The sequence below is a fragment of the Vipera berus genome (genome assembly GCF_964194415.1).
Source record: "Vipera berus genome assembly, chromosome: 7".
Taxonomy (NCBI): Eukaryota; Metazoa; Chordata; class Lepidosauria; order Squamata; family Viperidae; genus Vipera; species Vipera berus.
In genome coordinates, this window is record NC_138209.1 from 27,503,581 (window position 1) to 27,523,576 (window position 19,996).

The 19,996-nt window shown below is 39.9% G+C and overlaps 1 protein-coding gene across 4 annotated transcripts in view; it reads left to right on the forward strand.

Annotated features, from left to right (window-relative positions):
• The first annotated feature begins 6,540 nt into the window (after positions 1 to 6,540).
• Positions 6,541 to 19,996, forward strand: part of LRBA (LPS responsive beige-like anchor protein) — a 370,944-nt gene continuing 357,488 nt past the window's right edge. For 3 of the 4 annotated variants that reach the window (XM_081332066.1, XM_081332069.1, XM_081332068.1), the window contains exons 1-2: positions 6,541 to 6,823; positions 7,275 to 7,647. In XM_081332066.1, the coding sequence (XP_081188192.1) occupies positions 7,420 to 7,647 (228 nt within the window). In that variant the 5' untranslated portion in view covers positions 6,541 to 6,823; positions 7,275 to 7,419. Of the gene's footprint in view, positions 6,824 to 6,971; positions 7,648 to 19,996 lie in introns of those variants that run through there. The other variant, XM_081332067.1, reaches the window with a different exon arrangement.

Genomic DNA, 19,996 nt, shown 5'->3' on the forward strand with positions numbered 1-19,996 from the left:
AAAATATACTGATAATGCACAAAAGCAAATGTACTCTTACAAAGTCAGAGAAAAGAAAACAAATTTAATATTTTCTTCCAGCTCTTGTGAGAAAGTAACCAGTTTCCTTACCACTGTCCTCTTATTTATTGTTGAATGCCAGTTACTTCAAATTAAAACTTCCATTACCACTAATTTAACAATGATTTAGAAATTTTTGTTTTTCTGTGAAATATATGTAGTTTTTACTTATTTATTCAGTTTTGATATTGCCTGATGTTAGTTTTCAAGAATGGCATAAAAATAACAAAATTATCAGCTGCACCAGGTAGATCAGATCATGAAATCAATACCACATGAAGGGTAAAACAATAATTACTGGAGTTGGCTATAATAACAGAAACTTGCATAGCTAATTGTGCTTACCGTATATACTTGAGTATAAGCCGACTCGAGTATAAGCCGAGACCCCCAATTTCACCCCCCAAAACTGGAAAAAGTTATTGACTCGAGTATAAGCCGATCCGCCATTCTGCAAGCCTCCGCCGCCGGCGGAGGCTGGATCCGCGCTCTGCAAGCCTCTGCCGCCAGCAGAGGCTCGATCCGCCATTTTGCAAGCCTGAATACACAGGAATACCCTGTGTGGCCGCGGCTCTCGGGGAAGCCCTGGCTGTCCGCTTCCTCGCTCCACGCTGCCATTCGGGGCCCGCGCGTTCCCCGGGCAAATCGCGGCGCCCAGCAGGCGAGGAAACACGGCCGCTCCAGTCGCCCCCCCTTCCCTCAGGAGACGCGAAGCAAGTGACCGCCCGGAGCTTACCGAGGACTTGCGCGCGGCCGAGGCTTCGGTGCTTCCAGGATCGCGCGCACCTCTCCCAAGCCACCGCCGTCCGGAGACCTGCCGAAGTTTGGGGAGGTTTGGGGAGGTGCGCGCGCACCTCCCCAAACCTCCCCAAACGTCGGCAGGTCTCCGGACCTCCGCGCCCTGCCTGCCTGCTTCTTTCCGCTGCGGAAAGCAGGCAGGCAGGGCGCGGAAGTCCGGAGACCTGCCGACGTTTGGGGAGGTTTGGGGAGGTGCCCAAACCTCCCCAAACGTCGGCAGTTCTCCGGACCTCCGCGCCCTGCCTGCCTGCTTCTTTCCGCAGCGGAAAGAAGCAGGCAGGCAGGGCGCGGAGGTCCGGAGACCTGCCGACGTTTGGGGAGGTTTGGGGAGGTGCGCGCCTCCCCAAACCTCCCCAAACTTCGGCAGGTCTCCGGACGGCGGTGGCTTGGGAGAGGTGCACGCGATCCCGGAAGCACCAAAGCCTCGGCCACGCACAAGTCCTCGGTAAGTTTTTTTGTTGACTGGAGTATAAGCCGAAGTGGAATTTTTCAGCCCAAAAAGTGGGCTGAAAAATTCGGCTTATACTCAAGTATATACGGTATTTCCTTTTTTTGTAGTTCAGTGAATTAGGGAGATGTTTGTCTAAATAGCTTTCAAGTGTTATATAGCTGCTGTTGACTTAAAAGAAAATACTTTGGCCTTGTTTTGCTTAGGCAACTGCTTCTGCATATTTATGCTAAGGTCATCTTCCTTACTCTGTAAAAAATACAATAAATTAGATCAAAATAAATTAAAAATAATTTCAAAAATAATTCATCAGAAACAGGGGTCTTATTCATTCTACTCCAAAGCTTGGGAGAATAGACAGGCTTGAAGACCTTCTGGACCACCATCAAGGGAAAGTCACATAAATCCTGGGAGGGGTCTTATTCTAAAGGGCAAATACTTCAGAGAAAGTAAACTGACTCACAAAGCAGACATGTCAAGTGGGGTTGTCGATGAAAGTATATACTATTTGTGTCACTGAATTCTGGACCAGTTGAAGCTGCTGGGTGGCCTTCAAGGGCAGCCCAGGTAGAATAAGCTGTAATATTTGAGCTATGAGATGATCAGACCTGAGTGACTGTTTGGAGAGCCATCTGACTCTGGAAATGGTACAGCTGGCATGCTGGAGAAACTGTGCAAAACCTCTCTTGGCCAAGCCATCATTTGCTCTTTGAGCAGAAGTTGTAAGTTCACAAGAATCCTCAAGGATCATGTGACATATGACTGGGGAACTGCAATCCTATCTAGCAATAAAGATAGAAATTCACTGGACCTAGGCATCCCAGTAGCCACAGTCATTCAATCTTGGTAGCATTGAGCAAAAGTTGGTTCTGGCCCACACAGGAATTCAGCAGACTCATTTGACTGGACTGAGGTTGACAAATATAATTTGGTACCAATAACATATTTGCTAGATAGAAGATGATGGAATTTGCTAAAATTGCTAAATTGACTTCTTTGATCAGAGAAAAGACAGTAACTATATTTATTGCTGTTTGGAAACCTTTTACAAATGTTTTGTGTGAAATAGGGGAAAAAAGTTATGATTTATGGGTTTTATGATTTGATAGAATAGATTATAGAAAGAAGAGTTATATTGTAACCATAGTATTGTGTAGTGGGTTCAGAACCGCATGGAAGACACCAGGCAGATGAGTACAGCAAACAGCTCTTTATTGTGGGTAGGAACAAAGGGGGTTACCTGTACCCCTTATATACCTTGCCAGGTACACTCTTGACCAATCCATTCATCTAAATCTCCCGCTGAAAGCTAACCAGCCAATCCAGTTACGGTACAGCGCCACCTGGTGGTATTTGCTGAGCTGCTGCTTAGACCCCATACATAACACAGAGTAAGAGGTAAGTTCGTAATTGTATTTATAACTGCTATAAAAATAGAATAGAATATCTTTGTCATTCTGTAACTCACAATGAAATTAATTAATTAAAAAACATAGGTATCTACTTCTTCGTATTTTTTTTCTTTTCACCCTTTCTTGCACTTTTAACTTCCTATTTTTTATTTTTATTTTTCTTCCTTTATATTTGCAACTATACAAATGCATCATTGATATCCAAATTGGTGCCGTATAAATTTAATAAATATTTGCATTTTTTATGTTTTTTTAAAAAAAATCTTTAATAAAATAGGTACACTCCTACATTTAACAGAGAATTAAAGTAATCAGTCCTAAAACTTTTTAAAAAGAATCTTTGTTAAGATATTTAAATTTAATGGATAGAACAGTAGGGTTGTACAATGGCCAGAACATACAGTTGTAGTTGATTGGTTAGAGAGTGCTGGCTCCTGTGTGAAGCAATCTATGCTGTGATTGGTTGCTGTGGGTGTGGAGGGGGAGTTTCCCTTTTTTCCTGCCTATTTCTTCTGTGTGCTCTGTGATTTACATCATGATATTCCTGATTGCCTGATTATCTTGTTTGCTGTAAATATAGATCTAAAATATATTTATTTATATAAAATACGTTTGTTTCAGCATCTTTGACTTCATTTAGACACCTGCTGCGCAATTCCCTGACAATCTTCATTAGATCTTTTCTTCAAATCAACCACAGTATCTCTTTGCTATTCCTTAAATCAGCTCAGTTTGTATCTGCAGAGGAACAAAATCAGGAAGATGGCAGATGGGACCCTGTATCATAAGTTGTGTGCCTTTCAAACACTTGCCAATGTCACATCAACATGAATGGTACTGGCACTGTGATGTTCCATCTGCCATCTTGCTGATTTTAAACCCTCCTCTGCAGATTCTGCTGAAGGTTATAAATCCCAAAAAAGGAAACTGCTACTTTAAAAGTTAAGATAGAAGCATCTTTTTCAGCTTTGGGTGGAAGCTTGCTTTAATTAATAGCAAAGAGGTGTTTTTACTTGCTTCTATGTGGTCCAAAAAAGGGACGCGGTGGCTCAGTGGGTTAGAACGCTGAGCTTGTCGATCAGAAGGTCGGCAGTTTGGCGGGTCGAATCCTGAGTGCCGCGTAACACAGTGAGCGCCTGTTACTCGTCCCAGCTTCTGCCAACCTAGCAGTTCAAAAGCACGTAAAAATGCAAGTAGAAACATAGGGACCACTACGGTGGGAAGGTAACAGCGTTCTGTGCGCCTCTGGTGTCTAGTCATGCCGGCCACATGACCACAGAGACGTCCTCGGACAAGCGCTGGCTCTTTGGCTTTGAAACGGAGATGAGCACCGGCCCCTAGAGTCGGAAACGACTAGCACGCATGTGTGGGGGAACCTTTACCTTTACCTTTATGTGGTCCAAACTATACCAAATTTAATTGCCTAACTACTCTACCTACTCTAATCTTGGTAAATTAACTTGCTTAGACTTCATTTTTAATAAAAAGGTTCAAATGGTGCATTAATGCAAAAATCAAGATATAAAATGCAATTTTATTATTTATTTAAAAGTTTATTGGTCCCCATCTTATTATCAAGGTACCTCTGGGATGTTTACAATTATGATTGATAGACCGTCAAGACAGACAGACAGACACAATAAAATACCCGCAAACACTTTGATCCAATTACAGATGGGGAGGGGGGACAGGATGAAGGGAAGTGGGAACTGTGGTTAATCAACCACTGTGATGCTCCCGCATAGGGGGCCCAAACTAACTGGAAGAGCCAGGTCTTTAGACCCTTACAAAAGTTCAGGAAGGTTGAGGCTGAATTTACATGGGGGGGGCAAGATGTTCCAGAGGGCAGGTACCATGTCAGAGAAGGCCCTTCTCGACCTTGCCAGCTGGAATAATCTGGCCAATGGGGCCTGCAGCATGCCTTCTTTACTGGGATGGGACAATCCCAGTGGGATGAGATGGTTCCTCAAGTAGCCTGGATCCATGCCATGAAGGGTTTTAAAGATGATAACCAACATTCTTAAAAGAGCAGTAATAAAATGGGAGCATAACAGTAACAAAAACTTTGAGGTACTATTAAAGCATTTTTCATTATGGACTTATGCAAAGGGCACAATGTCATGTGAAGGATACATTTAGTACTTGCATCACAACTGATATGTAAATCACATAGTTTATGTCAACATGTCATCATTTACCCCATTGCAAACACCTGTTCCTGCAATATATCATTTACATTTTGTTGTGCATTTGCACACTTGAAACATAAGAAAACAGGAAATTCAAGATGAGATGAAAAGTAGGTGGTTTTACAAAACCATGCAGTTTCTCCAAATGAACACGAAGCATAGCTACTCTGAGAGCTAAGTTATTATGTGCAATAAAACTTTGCAACTCATAAGTCACTGTTTGCATACTGTACTTTGAATACCGGTAATTAAATGTGTAAATTTATTTATATGCTAACATATTTTTTCAGATTCGTAACTAGATATAAAAATATGTGACAGTGCATTCAACTAACACTATTCATTTGCTTATATGTTCCATTATTTCAGTAAATGCAAAATGTATAAAATACATCCAAAACTCAGAGGGTGAAACTCTTATTTCCTAACTCATCTTCTAACTCTAGAGATGCTTGATCTTTGAACATTCAGAACATGCAATATAGCAATGGGCTATTGTCCCCCTTTCTAGCAATTTTTTGATTCATCCCAAAACAAAGATTTTATTTGCTTCACAATTTTTGGGAAGTTAAACATGCTGAACCTAAATTCAGATGCTCAAAGAAAATTATTTCAATTATATGCAAGCCCTATATATTTTTTTTTCCTTCCATTCAATCATGCCTGATTCTGGAAGACTTTTGGAGGCTTTCACAAAGTGACTGGACTTCAAAAAGAGAGTGGAAAACCATTTGTCTGAAATGGTGTAGGTAGGGTCTCCTGCTCAAGCAGGGGGTTGGACTAGAAGACCTCCAGGGTCCCTTCCAATTCTATTAATCTATGTTCTATGACTACCTGGACAACTCCTTTCAGTTTTCTTGGCAAGGTTTTTCAGAAATGATTTGCCATTGCCCTATTTATAGGGCTGAGAGAAAATAACTGGCCCATGGTCATCCAGTTGGCTTTGTGTCCAGAACAGGATTAGAATTCATGGTCTTCAGGTTTCTAGCCTGATGCCTTAACCACCCTATTTAGTATGACACAAATGCAGAAAAAAAATCCACTTTAAAAATTATTTGTAAAGTGCAGTCAAGCCAAAAGAAATTTCATGTTCTTATAATTAGCACAGGAGCAGAGAACATTTCCCCCCATGTGGTAATATCCTGATTTCCCCCCCCCCAAGTGAAAATAAATTTCCTGCTGAGTATAATTAAAACCCAATTCCGTATTTACAAGACTGCACTTCCAAATGAACCACAACATTTAATATTCCATCCGACTCTATCAATCATCAGTTTCCTTCCCCAAACCGTCTAACAACGGAGCCTGGAGAAACAGGACTTGCTGCAGAGTCTAAGAATCCAATACTAAAAACGGGTTTTACATCTTCCTTCTTAATGGCCGTTTTCACTGGAAGCTGCCTCCATTCCCGCAGGGAAAACAGAGGCCAGCTTCCTCCTCCTCCTCCGCCTCCTCTTCTTTCTACTTTCTACGCCGGTTCTCTCACCTGGACACACCTAATTCACCTGAGGCTGCGCGGAAGCCTCCTTTTCCAAGCCCGCTGCTGCGTCCCGCTCGTTGCCCGCCCTGCCTGTTCCTGAGCGCGCAGGCGCATTGTGACTCGCCCGGCAACTCTCCTCGGGCTCGGCTTAGCGCTATCATGGCGGCGGCGGCAGCAGCCGGAGCGAGCAGGAAGCGATGGACGAGCTAAGTGTGGCGACTGCAGAGTGAAAGAGCTGCACGGAAAAAACTTTCAGGCGTCTTCCCCAAAGCGGAACCTCCCGCTTGGTTTTCATCCAGCTCAGGTCGGCAGCGCCAGTCTGGTGGCGGAGAAACGAAGAAGACATCTCCGTGCCTGGATCAGCCGCCGGGCTTTAGAAGGCACGTCTCCCTGCCCTTTGGCCCCGACTGCCTCGGGAGCGGAGAGCTCGGCTGGGGTGAGTGCGAACTTCCTCGGCTGGCCCGACTTCGTCCTTGCACCTGTGACTGCGCGCGCGAGGGGGCAAGAAGCAGGAACATTGCTTGCTCCTCCCGGGGCTGCTAAAAGACAAGGACAGCAGCAGGCGAGACTGGGGAATAGCCCGGGGGAGGGTGGTGCGTCTTCAAATCTATAATATCTTTTATTTTTATTTTTTAGAACAGTCTTTTGGGAAACCATCTTTTTTTTCCTCCTCTCTCCGGTGCGAGCAAGTTGAACATTTGCGGCGAGGAGGAGCTTACCTGTATGATGTGGTTGCTCCTGCTCTGGTTTTATCGAGGGAGAGGGAGGCGTGTGCTTCAAGAACAGAGCAGAGTTTTATAGTTAGGTAGATGGCAGGCTTGCAGATATTTGTGAACAAGTGTCCGTACTTAACTCTTGTCTTTCTGGAATTGTCCCTCTTTAAACAGACCATTTGCCCAGGCCCTGACACTGAGTGAAGAAAAGGAGGAGTCTCTACTCGAGTTGCTGTTTCTGCCTTCAGGGTGCTTTAGAAACTGGACCTGAAAATCCAGGCTAGAGAGTGTATTCTGTATTTCCGGAAGTGAACTAACTATGGCTAGTGAAGAAAGACAGAGGTCCTCTTCGCTGTCAACAGGGGATGATAAAGGCGGAGGAGAAAGTGGTACTGGACAAGGAAAAGATGGAAGCTTAGCTGAAAAGCAGTCTTTGAATCCAGGCATCCCTATCCGGGGTATCAGGATGAAATTTGCTGTTCTGACAGGATTGGTGGAAGTTGGGGAAGTATCCAACAGGGATATTGTAGAAACTGTGTTCAATCTGGTGAGTCACTTATCTTTCTTTTTCTCCAAATGAACAAAAGCATATGATGAAATGATATACATTCTCTCAGTATTCACATTACTATGGTTAAACACAAATGTACACACTGGGCCATTTGTAACAGGGATTTGAGTTTAGCAAGCTGCTGCATTTTACTGGAAGAAATGCCGACTAACTCATTTAAGGTTGCATTTCTCGTTTCCTTATAGTTTTTATCTTTGCTTGAATTTTCTGGGACTTTTGTTTCAAATTCTTGTTGTCAAACAACTTTTCTGCCACTTGTAGCTTTATAAATGTATAATGCACGAATAGGTAGGTGTTAAAATTTGCACCTAAAATATGCTATTTATGTTTGTAACATTGGACTAATATATCCTATTGTAAGCTTGTAATTGATGGCTCAGCAAATGTATAGATATAGTTATGGGATATATATCATTATTTGTACTGCAGACTCTCAACTTTTTGTACCCTCAACTTTTCCTAGTAGTGAAAGTTCTCTTACAAATGGGTTTAGGCTGATTAATATGAAACACAAATATTAGGCCATGAGGAAAAATGACATTAAATTTGAGTATTAGTCTGGTGGCAGAGAACAGTAATTATATGGTAATCCAGGCAATTGATATATAGCATAAACTTTAGAATGCAAGAATAATTACTTCCTCTGGCTCAGTCAGAATTAAAAATGATTGGTCTGATTTTTAAGACCATTTTTTGAAATGTCTCACATTTGAAATGGCTGAAATAAAATTGGGCACACAATATGGACAATTTCACATTCCTCATGAGGTCTTTGCTTAAAGGTTGTAGCCTACAATTTTCATAAAGTTCTACTTGATTTTGATATAACTTGGTTTAAATAAAAACTGAAATGTTTACTTACGTCAAATTAGGCTCTGCAATGTAAATTAGAGAAAAAACATTCCTAATTTAATAAAACATGTAGTAAAAGTATTATAAGAAGAGAAAATCTTGTGTTGTTTTATTCCTGGTATATTTATAATAGTTCTTTACTTTGAAGTGTGAGTTAGGGATTATGTATGTATATTCATTTAAGCCCTAAGCATTTGCTAGAAGTAAGCTGCAGAAATAGAAGATTTGTCAAGAATAATTGTGGCATAGCTTTATTATGCCATAAACATAAAGTGATTATTCTAGGCTATATACTGCACTGATCTCCGTTTGTGGTTTTTTTGAGTTAAAAATCCAAAATATTTACACTTTTTTCTATAGCATTAGCAGAAGATCTTACATATTAATTCCTGGGTTCAAAAAGTATTTGACATACTTTTTATGCTTATGGATATATAAAAGTTGTTGAACTCTCTAGAGCATTGCAGCATTTTGTACACAGTATTGCAAGTGTATAGAATCAGCAGTTTGGTGTATTTTATTTCAGTCTATTTGAAAATAATTATAAGTCATATTTAAAATACGAGTTTTGTTAAAAAATTATTCAAACTGAATTATAGAACTTTGCAGAAACTAAATATAAAATTGCCCCCTCCCCCCCGCACTAGAGGTATACCGAGGTACCTTTACAGTGAATTGGATTTTTGTCAATGTCTGTCTGCAATATTACTATATGTGAATAGACTATATAAATTGGTCCAGTTAGAAATATTTCAAAGGAGTGGGACAGGTTATCCAGTATGATTGTCTTTTCTTTTGTGAAATAGTAAGCATTTTTTGTCATACACAGTGGTTTGAGAGCTGGGTAATAGGCAGGGCTTGAAGTAAAGAAACAGTGGGAACACCAAATTTCATTGGACATCTACCCAATCCCACCTCCATCTGGCAGCTTCCATCTAGAGTACTTTGACTTTAGTCTGGATACAAGTTTAGACCTGTGCTCTAGAAATTCAGGTATACCAGTAGATGTGTTTTATTCCTACTGAGAAATAATGAAATGCATAATGCTGTGATTGGGCTTCAGTTTGAGAAGTATATACTCTTTCCACAAGTCAATGCTTTCCTTCCTCATGAAGAAAATATGTTTATTTCTATGAGTTGTATCTGTTTATTTTTTAATGAGACTTTCCATACTTAATAGTGAAAATTTCTGAAGTATTTATTTTAACTAAGGTAAATAGAGTTTGCCAGTTGGGCAGGGCCCATAAACCCTCCCTTTCTTGCCACTGAATATGTTCCTCAATTTGGGCAGTGTGATGTGACTCTTGGTCATATTCTGATTCAGATACCATGGCTCCTCTATTAGGGAGTTGGGGTAAAAACATTTTTATTGTTTTAAAAGTAGAATAGAACACTGTTCTGACCCAGACCTTCACGAGTAATGATCAACTTCTTACTTGTAAGTAAAAACCCCTTTTATTAAACAAGGGAGGAACAAACTTTGTTCACGTGAGAACACCAGATAACCAGTCTTTAAATGCTTAACCAAGCAGTAGCAGTCCCGGCTCGCCCTGGCTGAGACAATGTCATTGTCCATTAGTTCCCAGCAGGGACACTCAGTTAGCACTTCAAACACAACACAAAGAAACAAAGAAATCTGACTGATTGAAGTACCTTGTAACACCAACGGTTGTCTGCGACAACAGGCCACTCCCAAACTCCTCCTATTTATGTTCTAGCCAGGGAGTGGCTGGCTAACGTCTCCTCCTTTTCCCTGAGAGCTGGCCCATTGCCTTCCATTGCTCTCCTCTCTACGCATACGCGCATCTGGGATGGGCTCCATCTGTTCCTCCTCACTCAGCTCAGGCCCCGAAAACAGCTGCCTCTCTGCCTGAGCATGGGCAGATGGCCCTGACTGCATCTGGCTCTGAGTTTTCTTGCTCATTGGAGCCTTCCAAAGGCTTCGAAGTTAAGGCTTTCCCTCCCCCCCTCCTCCTCCTCTGATTTGGCTGCTAGCTCTGTTGGCAGCCAACGGACCAAAACAAACACTAGAGAAACCTTTGGCTAAAGAAGCTAGAAAAGTGGTTTACTCTCTCCCCATAGCTTATTAAAAATTGGAATTTCCAATTGTGGGAAGTCCAGGAAAATTGTAGCAACAAGTGCACATACACACATACACGCACACGGATACACAGAGAATATGAAAAAGAGAATCAGGTTTGTATATACTGGGACAATAACCATTGAGAGATTACAGCCATTTTTAATACACCTACTCCATTTTTGGTGATGGATAAATGGCTGAGAAGCATTTTTATGGCCAGGTGTGGCCTGCTTCCTTGTTACTCTGTGACAAATCAAGCAGATAAAGGTATGAAGTTTTGTTCTGAGTGTTACATTTGCATTTGGTAGCTGTTCACTGGAACACTCAACGTGAGGTCCAATAGGTGTCTATGCAAGTAAAGGAGGCCATAATTAGGCTGAAAAAGCAAAATCTATGAGAAAAAGAGAAAAACCACTGGGAATGGCCAAAACAATATTTTGAAACTTTCTTAAAAAGAAGGAATTAACAAGCGGGCTCAGCAATAACAAAAGGCCTAGAAAGTCATGGAAGATAAAGTGGATGACTGCAGAATTCTGTCATTGGGTAAGAAAAACCCTTTCACAACATCTAGCCAAGTCAAGAACACTCTTGAAGTAGATGTGTCATTGTTAAAGTTTACAGTCAAGAAACGGCCTCATGAATGGAAATACAGAAGTTTCACAACAAGATGCAAACTCTGGCCACACTCAAGAACAGGCAGGCCAGATTAGACTTTGCCTGAAAACACCTTAAAAAGCCTTTCCAGTTCTGTAATACATTCTTTTGACTGATGAAACCGAGATTAACTTGTACCAGACTGATGGGGAAAAAAATGGAGAAGGAAAGGAACAGTTCATGATCTGAGCATACCAATCATATGTCAAACATGTTATGCATGTGCATGTATGGCTGCCAGTGGGTCACTGGCATTTATTGATGACCTAACTGCTGATAAAAGTAGAGGATGAATTCTGAAGTGAATAGGACTATACTCTTTGCTCAGATTCAGCCAAATGCTGCAAAACTTGTTAGGATGCCGCTTCATATTGCAGGTGGATAATAACCCAAAAACATACAGCAAAAGCAACCCAAGAGTTCCTCAAGGCACAGAAATTGGATATTCAAGTCAGTCACCTGATCTCAAATAAATAGAGCATGCTGTTACTTATTGAAGACAAGACTGAAAACAGAAAGACCCACAAACAAGCAACAGCTAAAGGCAGTTGCAGTAAAAGCAAGGCAAAGCATCTCAAAGGAGGAAACTTAGCTTTTGAGGCTAGTCCGTGAATTCTATACTTGGATTTTCATCCAAGTATTTACAATCCTTATATTTGTAATAATGTTAGTTTGTTCCATCATTTATGAGCCACCAAAAATGGGGTTGGGTGTAATAGCTGTAATTCCTCAATGGTTAATGCCATACTTTTGTTAAACCCCATGAATTAAAGCTGAAAGTCTTTGCTCACATCTTGAATGTTCATTTAAGATTCATTGTGGTGGTATAAAGAGCCCAAATGCCAAAAAAACCTTATCGTTGCCCCAGTATATATAAACCTGATTCTGTGTGTGTTATCTACCAGTAGCCAAGACAAAACTAAAGCTAGTAATTTGGTCAAATACTTGGGCAGTTCATAGAGAATTTTGCTTGGCTAATAAACACCATAAACTAATACAATAAACCTGGAGTTAAGAGACAAGAATGTTAAGAGGAATCGAGGACAGATATCAGATTCATTAAACAAATATCCACAGAAAACAGTTTTCCAACTAGGAAGTTTACAGCTTCCTGTCCTAGAGCTGACTTAGCTTAATAAGAGGTGTAGATGTCTTTTACAGAACTGTGCTGACCTCCACTGTACAGCCTACTTTAGTGTATGATTTAGTGCTTGGTACTTTCCCAAAGAGAGTCTCTGACTCTTTTCTACTGAATTCAGTGGCCACGTGCACTGAGTCATACCTATCATTCATAGATGGCTAATCACTGGTTGGAGACCTCTACGGTTTTGCTTTTCAGCCTCAGAGAACTCCATAACAGGTTGTGCATGAAGATACCGATTTTCTTGTAATCTATCAAATTAATTTGAAATGTCTAACCAGTTCTATTGTTTTATGAGATTCTAGTACAATGCTTCCCAAACTTTTTCCTTCATTATCCAAAACCACTTATCAGAAAGTCTTACTGAATTTTGAGGACTAGTTGTAAGTCCCTTCCTTCAGCATTGACATAACTTCAAATGGTTGCTGAATGAATGGTGCTGGAGAAGACTCCTGTGAGTCCCTTGGACTGCAAGGCATTAAAACTGGTCAGTCCTAGAGGAGATCAACCCTGACTGCTCTTTAGAAGGCCAGATCCTGAAGTTGAAACTCAAATACTTTGGCCACCTAATGAGAAGGAAGGACTCACTGGAGAAGAGCCTAATGCTGGGAAAGATTGAGGGAAAAAGAAGAAGGGGACGACAGAGTATGAGGTGGATGGATAGAGTCACTGAAGCAGTAGGCGTGAGCTTAAATGGACTCCAGAAGATGGTAGAGGACAGGAAGGCCTAGAGGAACATTGTCCACGGGGTCGTGATGGGATGGACACGACTTCGCAACTAACGACAACAACACCTGTATTAGAGTAATCCTTGGGACATTATTTGATTCATTTATAGCTTACATTAAATGCATCACAATGTTTCCAGCTTTTTTTTTCTATTTCTAGTTTTAAGAAAGTGAGGAACATTGTTTTCATTTAATAAACTTCTAAAATTTACATCTAAAATTTACTATCTTGTTATTCTTCTGAACTCCTCATTAGGTAAGAAAACATATTATAGGGAGAATTGCTTCATACTGAATGAAGTTTGGATTACTGACATATAATTTTGATAAAGGTATTAGGGAAGTATAAGCCATATTGGTCTACCATCTCTTTTACATTTCTGTCTATACTATTCAGATAGCATATAGTATATTTGATGAGACAAGTATTGCCTTATTAGTCCAACTTCTAGCCTTATAGTCAGTGGTGGGATTCAAATATGTGAACAACCAGTTCTCTGTGTGGATGCCGCTTCCGGAAGTGCATTCTGGGGCTGGGCAACAAAAAATTAGCTACCAGTTCTGCCAAAGTAGTGCAAACCGGCTGAATCCCACCACTACTTATAGTTCTAGTACGAATGGAACTCTAAACAATTATCTATTAGTCTCCTTTAAGTCCAAAGTAATCACAACACTAATTTTTGTTTTGACAGTGAAATTTGAAATTTGCTTGAAATGTTCTAATGTTAGAATTAGCTAAACATTAATTATATCAGCATATCAAATTATTTTAACTTACAACAGTAATCATTTTTGTGACTATTGAAGACAGCTTTAGGCCATATCTGATACCTTCCAGATGTGCTGAAGTTGTACATTCCCAAATTCACAGGTTATAATTTTATCACCAGATCTTGAAGAAGCACGATAGAAAAACAGTGTTGACACTTTTGAATTTTGATGTTGTAGAACTCCTGAGAATACTATTGGCAGTCAAGGAAGCAAACAAAACCAGAGTTCTCACTTGAGATATAAATGATCATTGATACTTTTGAACTAACATGCATGCTGCATCTCACCTACTTAACTTCACTCTCTCCTTTATCATTTTTTTTGGGTGTTGAAGCATGGGATGACTTCCTGTATTCCAACAAAATAAATAAATAAATAAATAAATAAATAAATAAATAAATAAATAAATAAATAAAACCTTTATTGTCAAAGTACAACATGTGTACATTGAGATTAAGTGAGCCTCCCCCCTGTTCTCTCCCCCCAACACACAGTGACAACAAACCCTCCATCCTACCACACCATGTGAAATGCTTTAAGAAATGTTTTTCCATCTGCAGTTTTCATTAAAAGAACAATATGGGGAAAATTGTGGCTGCTGTCCTCACTGATTCCCCCCCCCCCAAGGTATCATTCCTCAGCTTTTCTTTATAAATGAAAACTGTTTTTTATTTATTGATGACTTGGCGAAATACTACAGTGATTACTTCTCTTGTTCCAAATTTCAGGAACAGATGGTAAACTTTAAAGAATTCTACCTTGATGTAGTTTTCTTACCAGCTGATACATAGAGAAATTAACAGGCAAAACTAAAGGGAGCTGGCTTTTGTTTACAACTGCTCCTTGGCAACTGGCATTTAAGGCATGTTGTCTCTGATACAGAAAGCTGTATACAACCATTAAGACTAAGATGCTGACAGTACTTGTTCCAGCTGGATTCAGCCTTCCTTCTATAAGGCCATTGTCTGCAGTTGCATTGTGGGAAAGAATCTTTTTCTCAACAAAAGCAGGCAAAGGTCATCCCAAAACGTGCCATTTAGATTGTTTCCCCACCTCTAGCCAAAAAACAGTTTTAAATAATTTATGCAACTTGAGAAGGCTATGTTGATAAAGCAGTAGAACTTAATTAAGAAAAGGACATTAAATCTCAAATTAAGAATGAAAATGCAGTTTAAAAAGCCATTTAAACACTTCAAGGAACCTGGTAATATAAAAGCTAAGAGAAATAAGAAGCTGATATCAAACTTCTCAAAAAAGCTAGGATTAAAACAGTGTGGTAAATTTTCAATCCAAATGTCCTTGCTGCAAAAAGACACAGAATCCCAACAAAGATTTCCATTTTGTAGGATTTATCAACCACATTAATCTACTTATATATTATTTTAAAGTTTCATTTCATTTTTAAATTATAGTAGGTTCCAACTAATAATAATAATAAAGTTGGAAGGGACCTTGGAGGTCATCTAGTCCAATCCCCTGCTCAGGCGGGAAACCCTATACCATTTCAGACAAATGGCTGTCCAATCTCTTCTTAAAGACTTCCAGTGTTGGAGCATTCACAGCTTCTGGAGGCAGGTTGTTCCACTGATTAATTGTTCTAACTGTCAGGAAGTTTCTCCTTAGTTCTAGGTTGCTTCTCTCTTTGGTCAGTTTCCATCTGTTGCTTCTTGTCTTGCTTTCAGGTGCTTTGGAGAATAGCTTGACTGCCTCTTCTTTGTGGCAACCCCTGAGATATTGGAACACTGCTATCATGGGCCCCCTCGTCCTTCTCTTCATTAAACTAGACACACCCAATTCCAGCAACAATTCCTTATATGTTTTAGCCTCCAGTCCCCTAATCATCTTTGTTCCTCTTCTCTGTACTTTTTCTAGAGTCTCAACATTTTTTTTACATTGTGGTAAACAAAACAGTATTGGTAAGTGTGTCCTTACCAAGGCATTGTAAAGTGGTATTAACACTTCATGTGATCTTGATTCTATCCCTCTATTAATGCAGCCTAGCACTGTGTTGGCTTTTTTGGCAGCTGCAGCACACTGCTGGCTCATATTTAAGTGATTGTCCACTAGGACTCCGAGATCCCTCTCACAGTTACTACTATTGAGCAAGATACCTCCTATACTATACCTGTGTATTTGATTTTTCTTGCCTAAATGTAGAACCTTATTTTTTTCACCATTGAATTTCATTTTGTTAGATAGCGCCCAGTGTTCAAGTCTGTCAAGATCCTCCTGTATCTTAAGCCTGTCTTCTGGAGTGTCGGCTATTCCTGCCAGCTTGGTGTCGTCTGCAAATTTGATGAGTTCCCCATCTATCCCTTCATCCAAATCATTGATGAAGATGTTGAAGAGCACTGGGCCCACAACAGAGCCCTGGGGCACCCCGCTATTCACTTCCCTCCATGTAGATGCAGTTCCATTGAGGACCACATGCTGAGTACGGCTGGTCAGCCAGCTACGAATCCAACTGGTGGTGATGCTGTCTAACCCACATTTTTCTATCTTATCAAGTAGTAGGTTGTGACCTACTTTATCAATTGCCTTACTAAAGTCCAAATAAATTATATCTGCAGCATTCCTCTGGTCCACTAATTTTGTCACTTGGTCAAAGAATGTGATAAGATTTGTTTGGCATGATCTATTTTTGACAAACCCATGTTGGCTTTTGGTAATGAGTTTGTTTGCCTCTAGGTGTTTGCTGATTCATTGTTTGATTATCTTTTCCAGTATCTTCCCAGGTATTGGGGTCAGCCTGATAGGTCTGTAGTTTCCTGGATCCATCCCCCCCTTTTTTTGAAGATGGGAACTACATCAGCTCTTTTCCAGTCCTCCGGTAGTCTGTGTCACTTCACTTTCATATTGGCTCTAGCTAGGAATAGGGAGATGGTTTTATGAACTTGTGTCTTAATGTATTGTCACTTGACTTTTGGAACATTTCTTTGTGAAAGTTTTGTAAGGCAGTTGATGTATTTTTCAATTTTTTCTCTTTTTTCTCTTTCATCCCACCTACGATTCTTAAAAGTTCATTCAAAATATGGAGACAGTAGAAGGTAGCTTAAGCTGATATAGTTAAAGTGCCATATATTATTTTTAATCTAGATGCATCTATCACAAAATGGAATAATAGAATTTGCCTGCTTTCCATATTTCAAACCGGAAGGAGACAACTTGCCACAGCCAACTCACTGCTGCCAACTTACAATGATCAACTTGGTGCAGCCAGCTTGCCATGGCCAACTCGCTGTGGGACAATTCAACAATTTTATTTAATTATATAAAATAATTAAAACATTGTTTTATTTTTTGTCATTCACATTTCATTTTGTTCCTCCTTTTACATCCTTTCTTTAATGATTATATTCCACCATTTATTTGATATTATGTAAATTTTGTCCCGCATCGAGTTGTCCCATGGTAAGTTGGCTGTGGTGAATTGTCCCATGGAGAGTTGGCTGCAGCAAGTTGTCTGTGGTGAGTTGTCTGTGGTGAGTTGTCCTAGACCCATTTAAAACACAGATATGGCTCTCAGAAACTTAAGTATGATCCAAAGGAACTTAGATAATACAAGTGATGTGGCTGTCATATTGTCTTCCTAAATTCGTCTTATTAAACTCTGCCATGAAACCAAAGATTTTGCTTGGAGAAATTTCATTCTTTTAGAAGTTGTCTCATGCTTTTGATTTTTGGTATGTTGCAAAACTAGAGGCAGTAGCAGGCAGGCTGGCAGTAGAGCAACCTATCTGTAGGTGTCAAATCCCAGGTGCTTAATATTTTTAGCAGATTGAGAGTTGCTATTTTGTAGGCATTTCATGGTGTGACAGTTTACTCTGTGGATGTCCTGGAGCTACATTATTTGATTGCTTGAATTTTTGAGTGCATAATTTTACATTTTGTTCCTGAAATTATGTTGTTTTCTTGATGAAAGCATTTTCTAATTAAAGTATGATCCCAACTTTAACCAAATTAGCCTCAGGAGTATATTCATTGTGTTGAATGAAGTGCGTTTTATTGTTGAATGGTCAGGACCTGTGAGTTAACATGATTATAAATTAATATCACTATTCATTTCAATTAATATATTTAATTTGATTTTGCAACTTGATTGTTTTGCATTTTCATTAAGCATATATACCACGGGTTGGCAACCCGCGGCTGTGGAGCCGCATGCAGCTCTTTCAGCCTTCCCCTGCGGGTCCCAGTCATCCTTCACCATTTGCAGAGAGACAGAGAGAGACAGAGAGAGGCACTTGTACTTCCCTTCTCTCTCTCTCTCAGGGTTGAAAATCACAAGGAACATGAAAAAAGTATTCTGAAAATGGTTAATTGATCTCAGATGTAGGATTACTAGACAGTCTAATTAATTTTGAGGAGCTTGATTATTCATTGTTACAAATCAGAAAATACCAAAAAGAATTGAAAAAAGCAAATAATAACTTCACCCAATTATAATGTCAAGTATTCCGATTTTGTCAAAGGTCTCATTTGACATCAGTAAAACGTTTCACAAAGACTCCTTACTTTGTTCTGAAAGTAGAGTTCTGAATATAATTGTACTCAAATAGACTTCCAGTGGGAAAGAATGAAATCCTATGTTGTATATACCAGGGGTCGGCAACCTTAAACATTCAAAGAGCCACTTGGACCTGTTTCCCAAAGGAAAAAAACATTGGGAGCCGCAAAATGTGCATGTGCACGCGAGGGGAGGAGCTTGATTGACGAGTTTAATTAAAAAGAAATAGAAGCTGCTGTGCATGAGTTCTCTCTCTCTCTCTCTCTCCCTCTCTCTCTCTCTCTCTCTCTCTCTCTCTGTGTGTGTGTGTGTGTGTGTGTGTGTAAAAAGAGAGTGGCCTCATGCTGTTCTCCGAGAAGCTGATAAGCTTATTGGGTGGGGCTCCTGCCTTTGCTGCATCTCCACAGGAAGCAGGAAGCAGCAGAAAGCAGGGCAGGAGAGCCAGCCCAATAAGAATGTGTGTCAGCTTGTCCGAGAACAGCATGAAGCCAGCTTGCCAGGTGAGCAGAAGATCGGAGAGAGGGGGGGGGAAGAGAGAGAGAGAGAGAGAGAGAGAGAGAGAGAGAGAGAGAGAGAGAACTCATGCACAGCAGCATCTATTTCTTTTTAATTAAACTCTTCAATCAAGCTCCCCCCATGCGCAAGTTTTGCGGCTCCCAGTGTTTTTTTTCCTTTGGGAAACAGGTCCAAGTGGCTCTTTGAGTGTTTAAGGTTGCCGACCCCTGGTATATACAATATAGGGTTTCATTCTTTCTCACTGGAAGTCTATTTGACTCTACCTTCAGAACAAAGTAAGGAGTCTTTGTGAAACGTTTTACTGATGTCAAATGAGACCTTTGACAAAGTCGGAATACTTGACATTATAATTGGGTTATTATTTGCTTTTTTCAATTCTTTTTGGTATTTTCTGATTTGTAACAATGAATAATCAAGCTCCTCAAAATTGATTAGACTGTCTAGTAATCCTACATCTGAGATCAATTAACCATTTTCAGAATACCTTTTTCATGTTCTTTGTGATTTTCAACCCTGATTCTTGTTCCTCTGTTACAGTTGTATGCGGTAGAACACGACATCTTGTCAATAAATGGTACAGTTTGTTATAATGAAGTAGCTTGTAGTTATCAAAGACCTACTCAAGCAGTATAATTGTTTACAACTCTTTCTGCTAAAGTGGAAATCAGATGTTAGTGCAGAGAATGACTAAAAATATCAGTTTTTCACCCTGTGTAGAGTAGAATAATGGACCAGTGCTTAAATGATTAAGGCCTGCTGTTTAATTTCAAATTAGTTTATTGTATGCTAGTGATCACATTGTACCTGACTGTGTGAAATATACTGTAAATAGGATAGACAGTAATGTCCTTTATTTAGAACAAGACAGTCAGTATACATCCCACAAGCAGATTGCATCTCCATTTCCTAATCATCATTAAAGAAATGTCATTTTTGTATTTATTTGTGCATCCCTTACATTTCTGCTGCTCTATTTTATTTTTATAATTAAAGCTGTTCAGAACATGTTTACAAATTACAAATTTAAATTGCTTGATTTTCATTTTATACAAATGGTAAATAAGTTCTAGAGA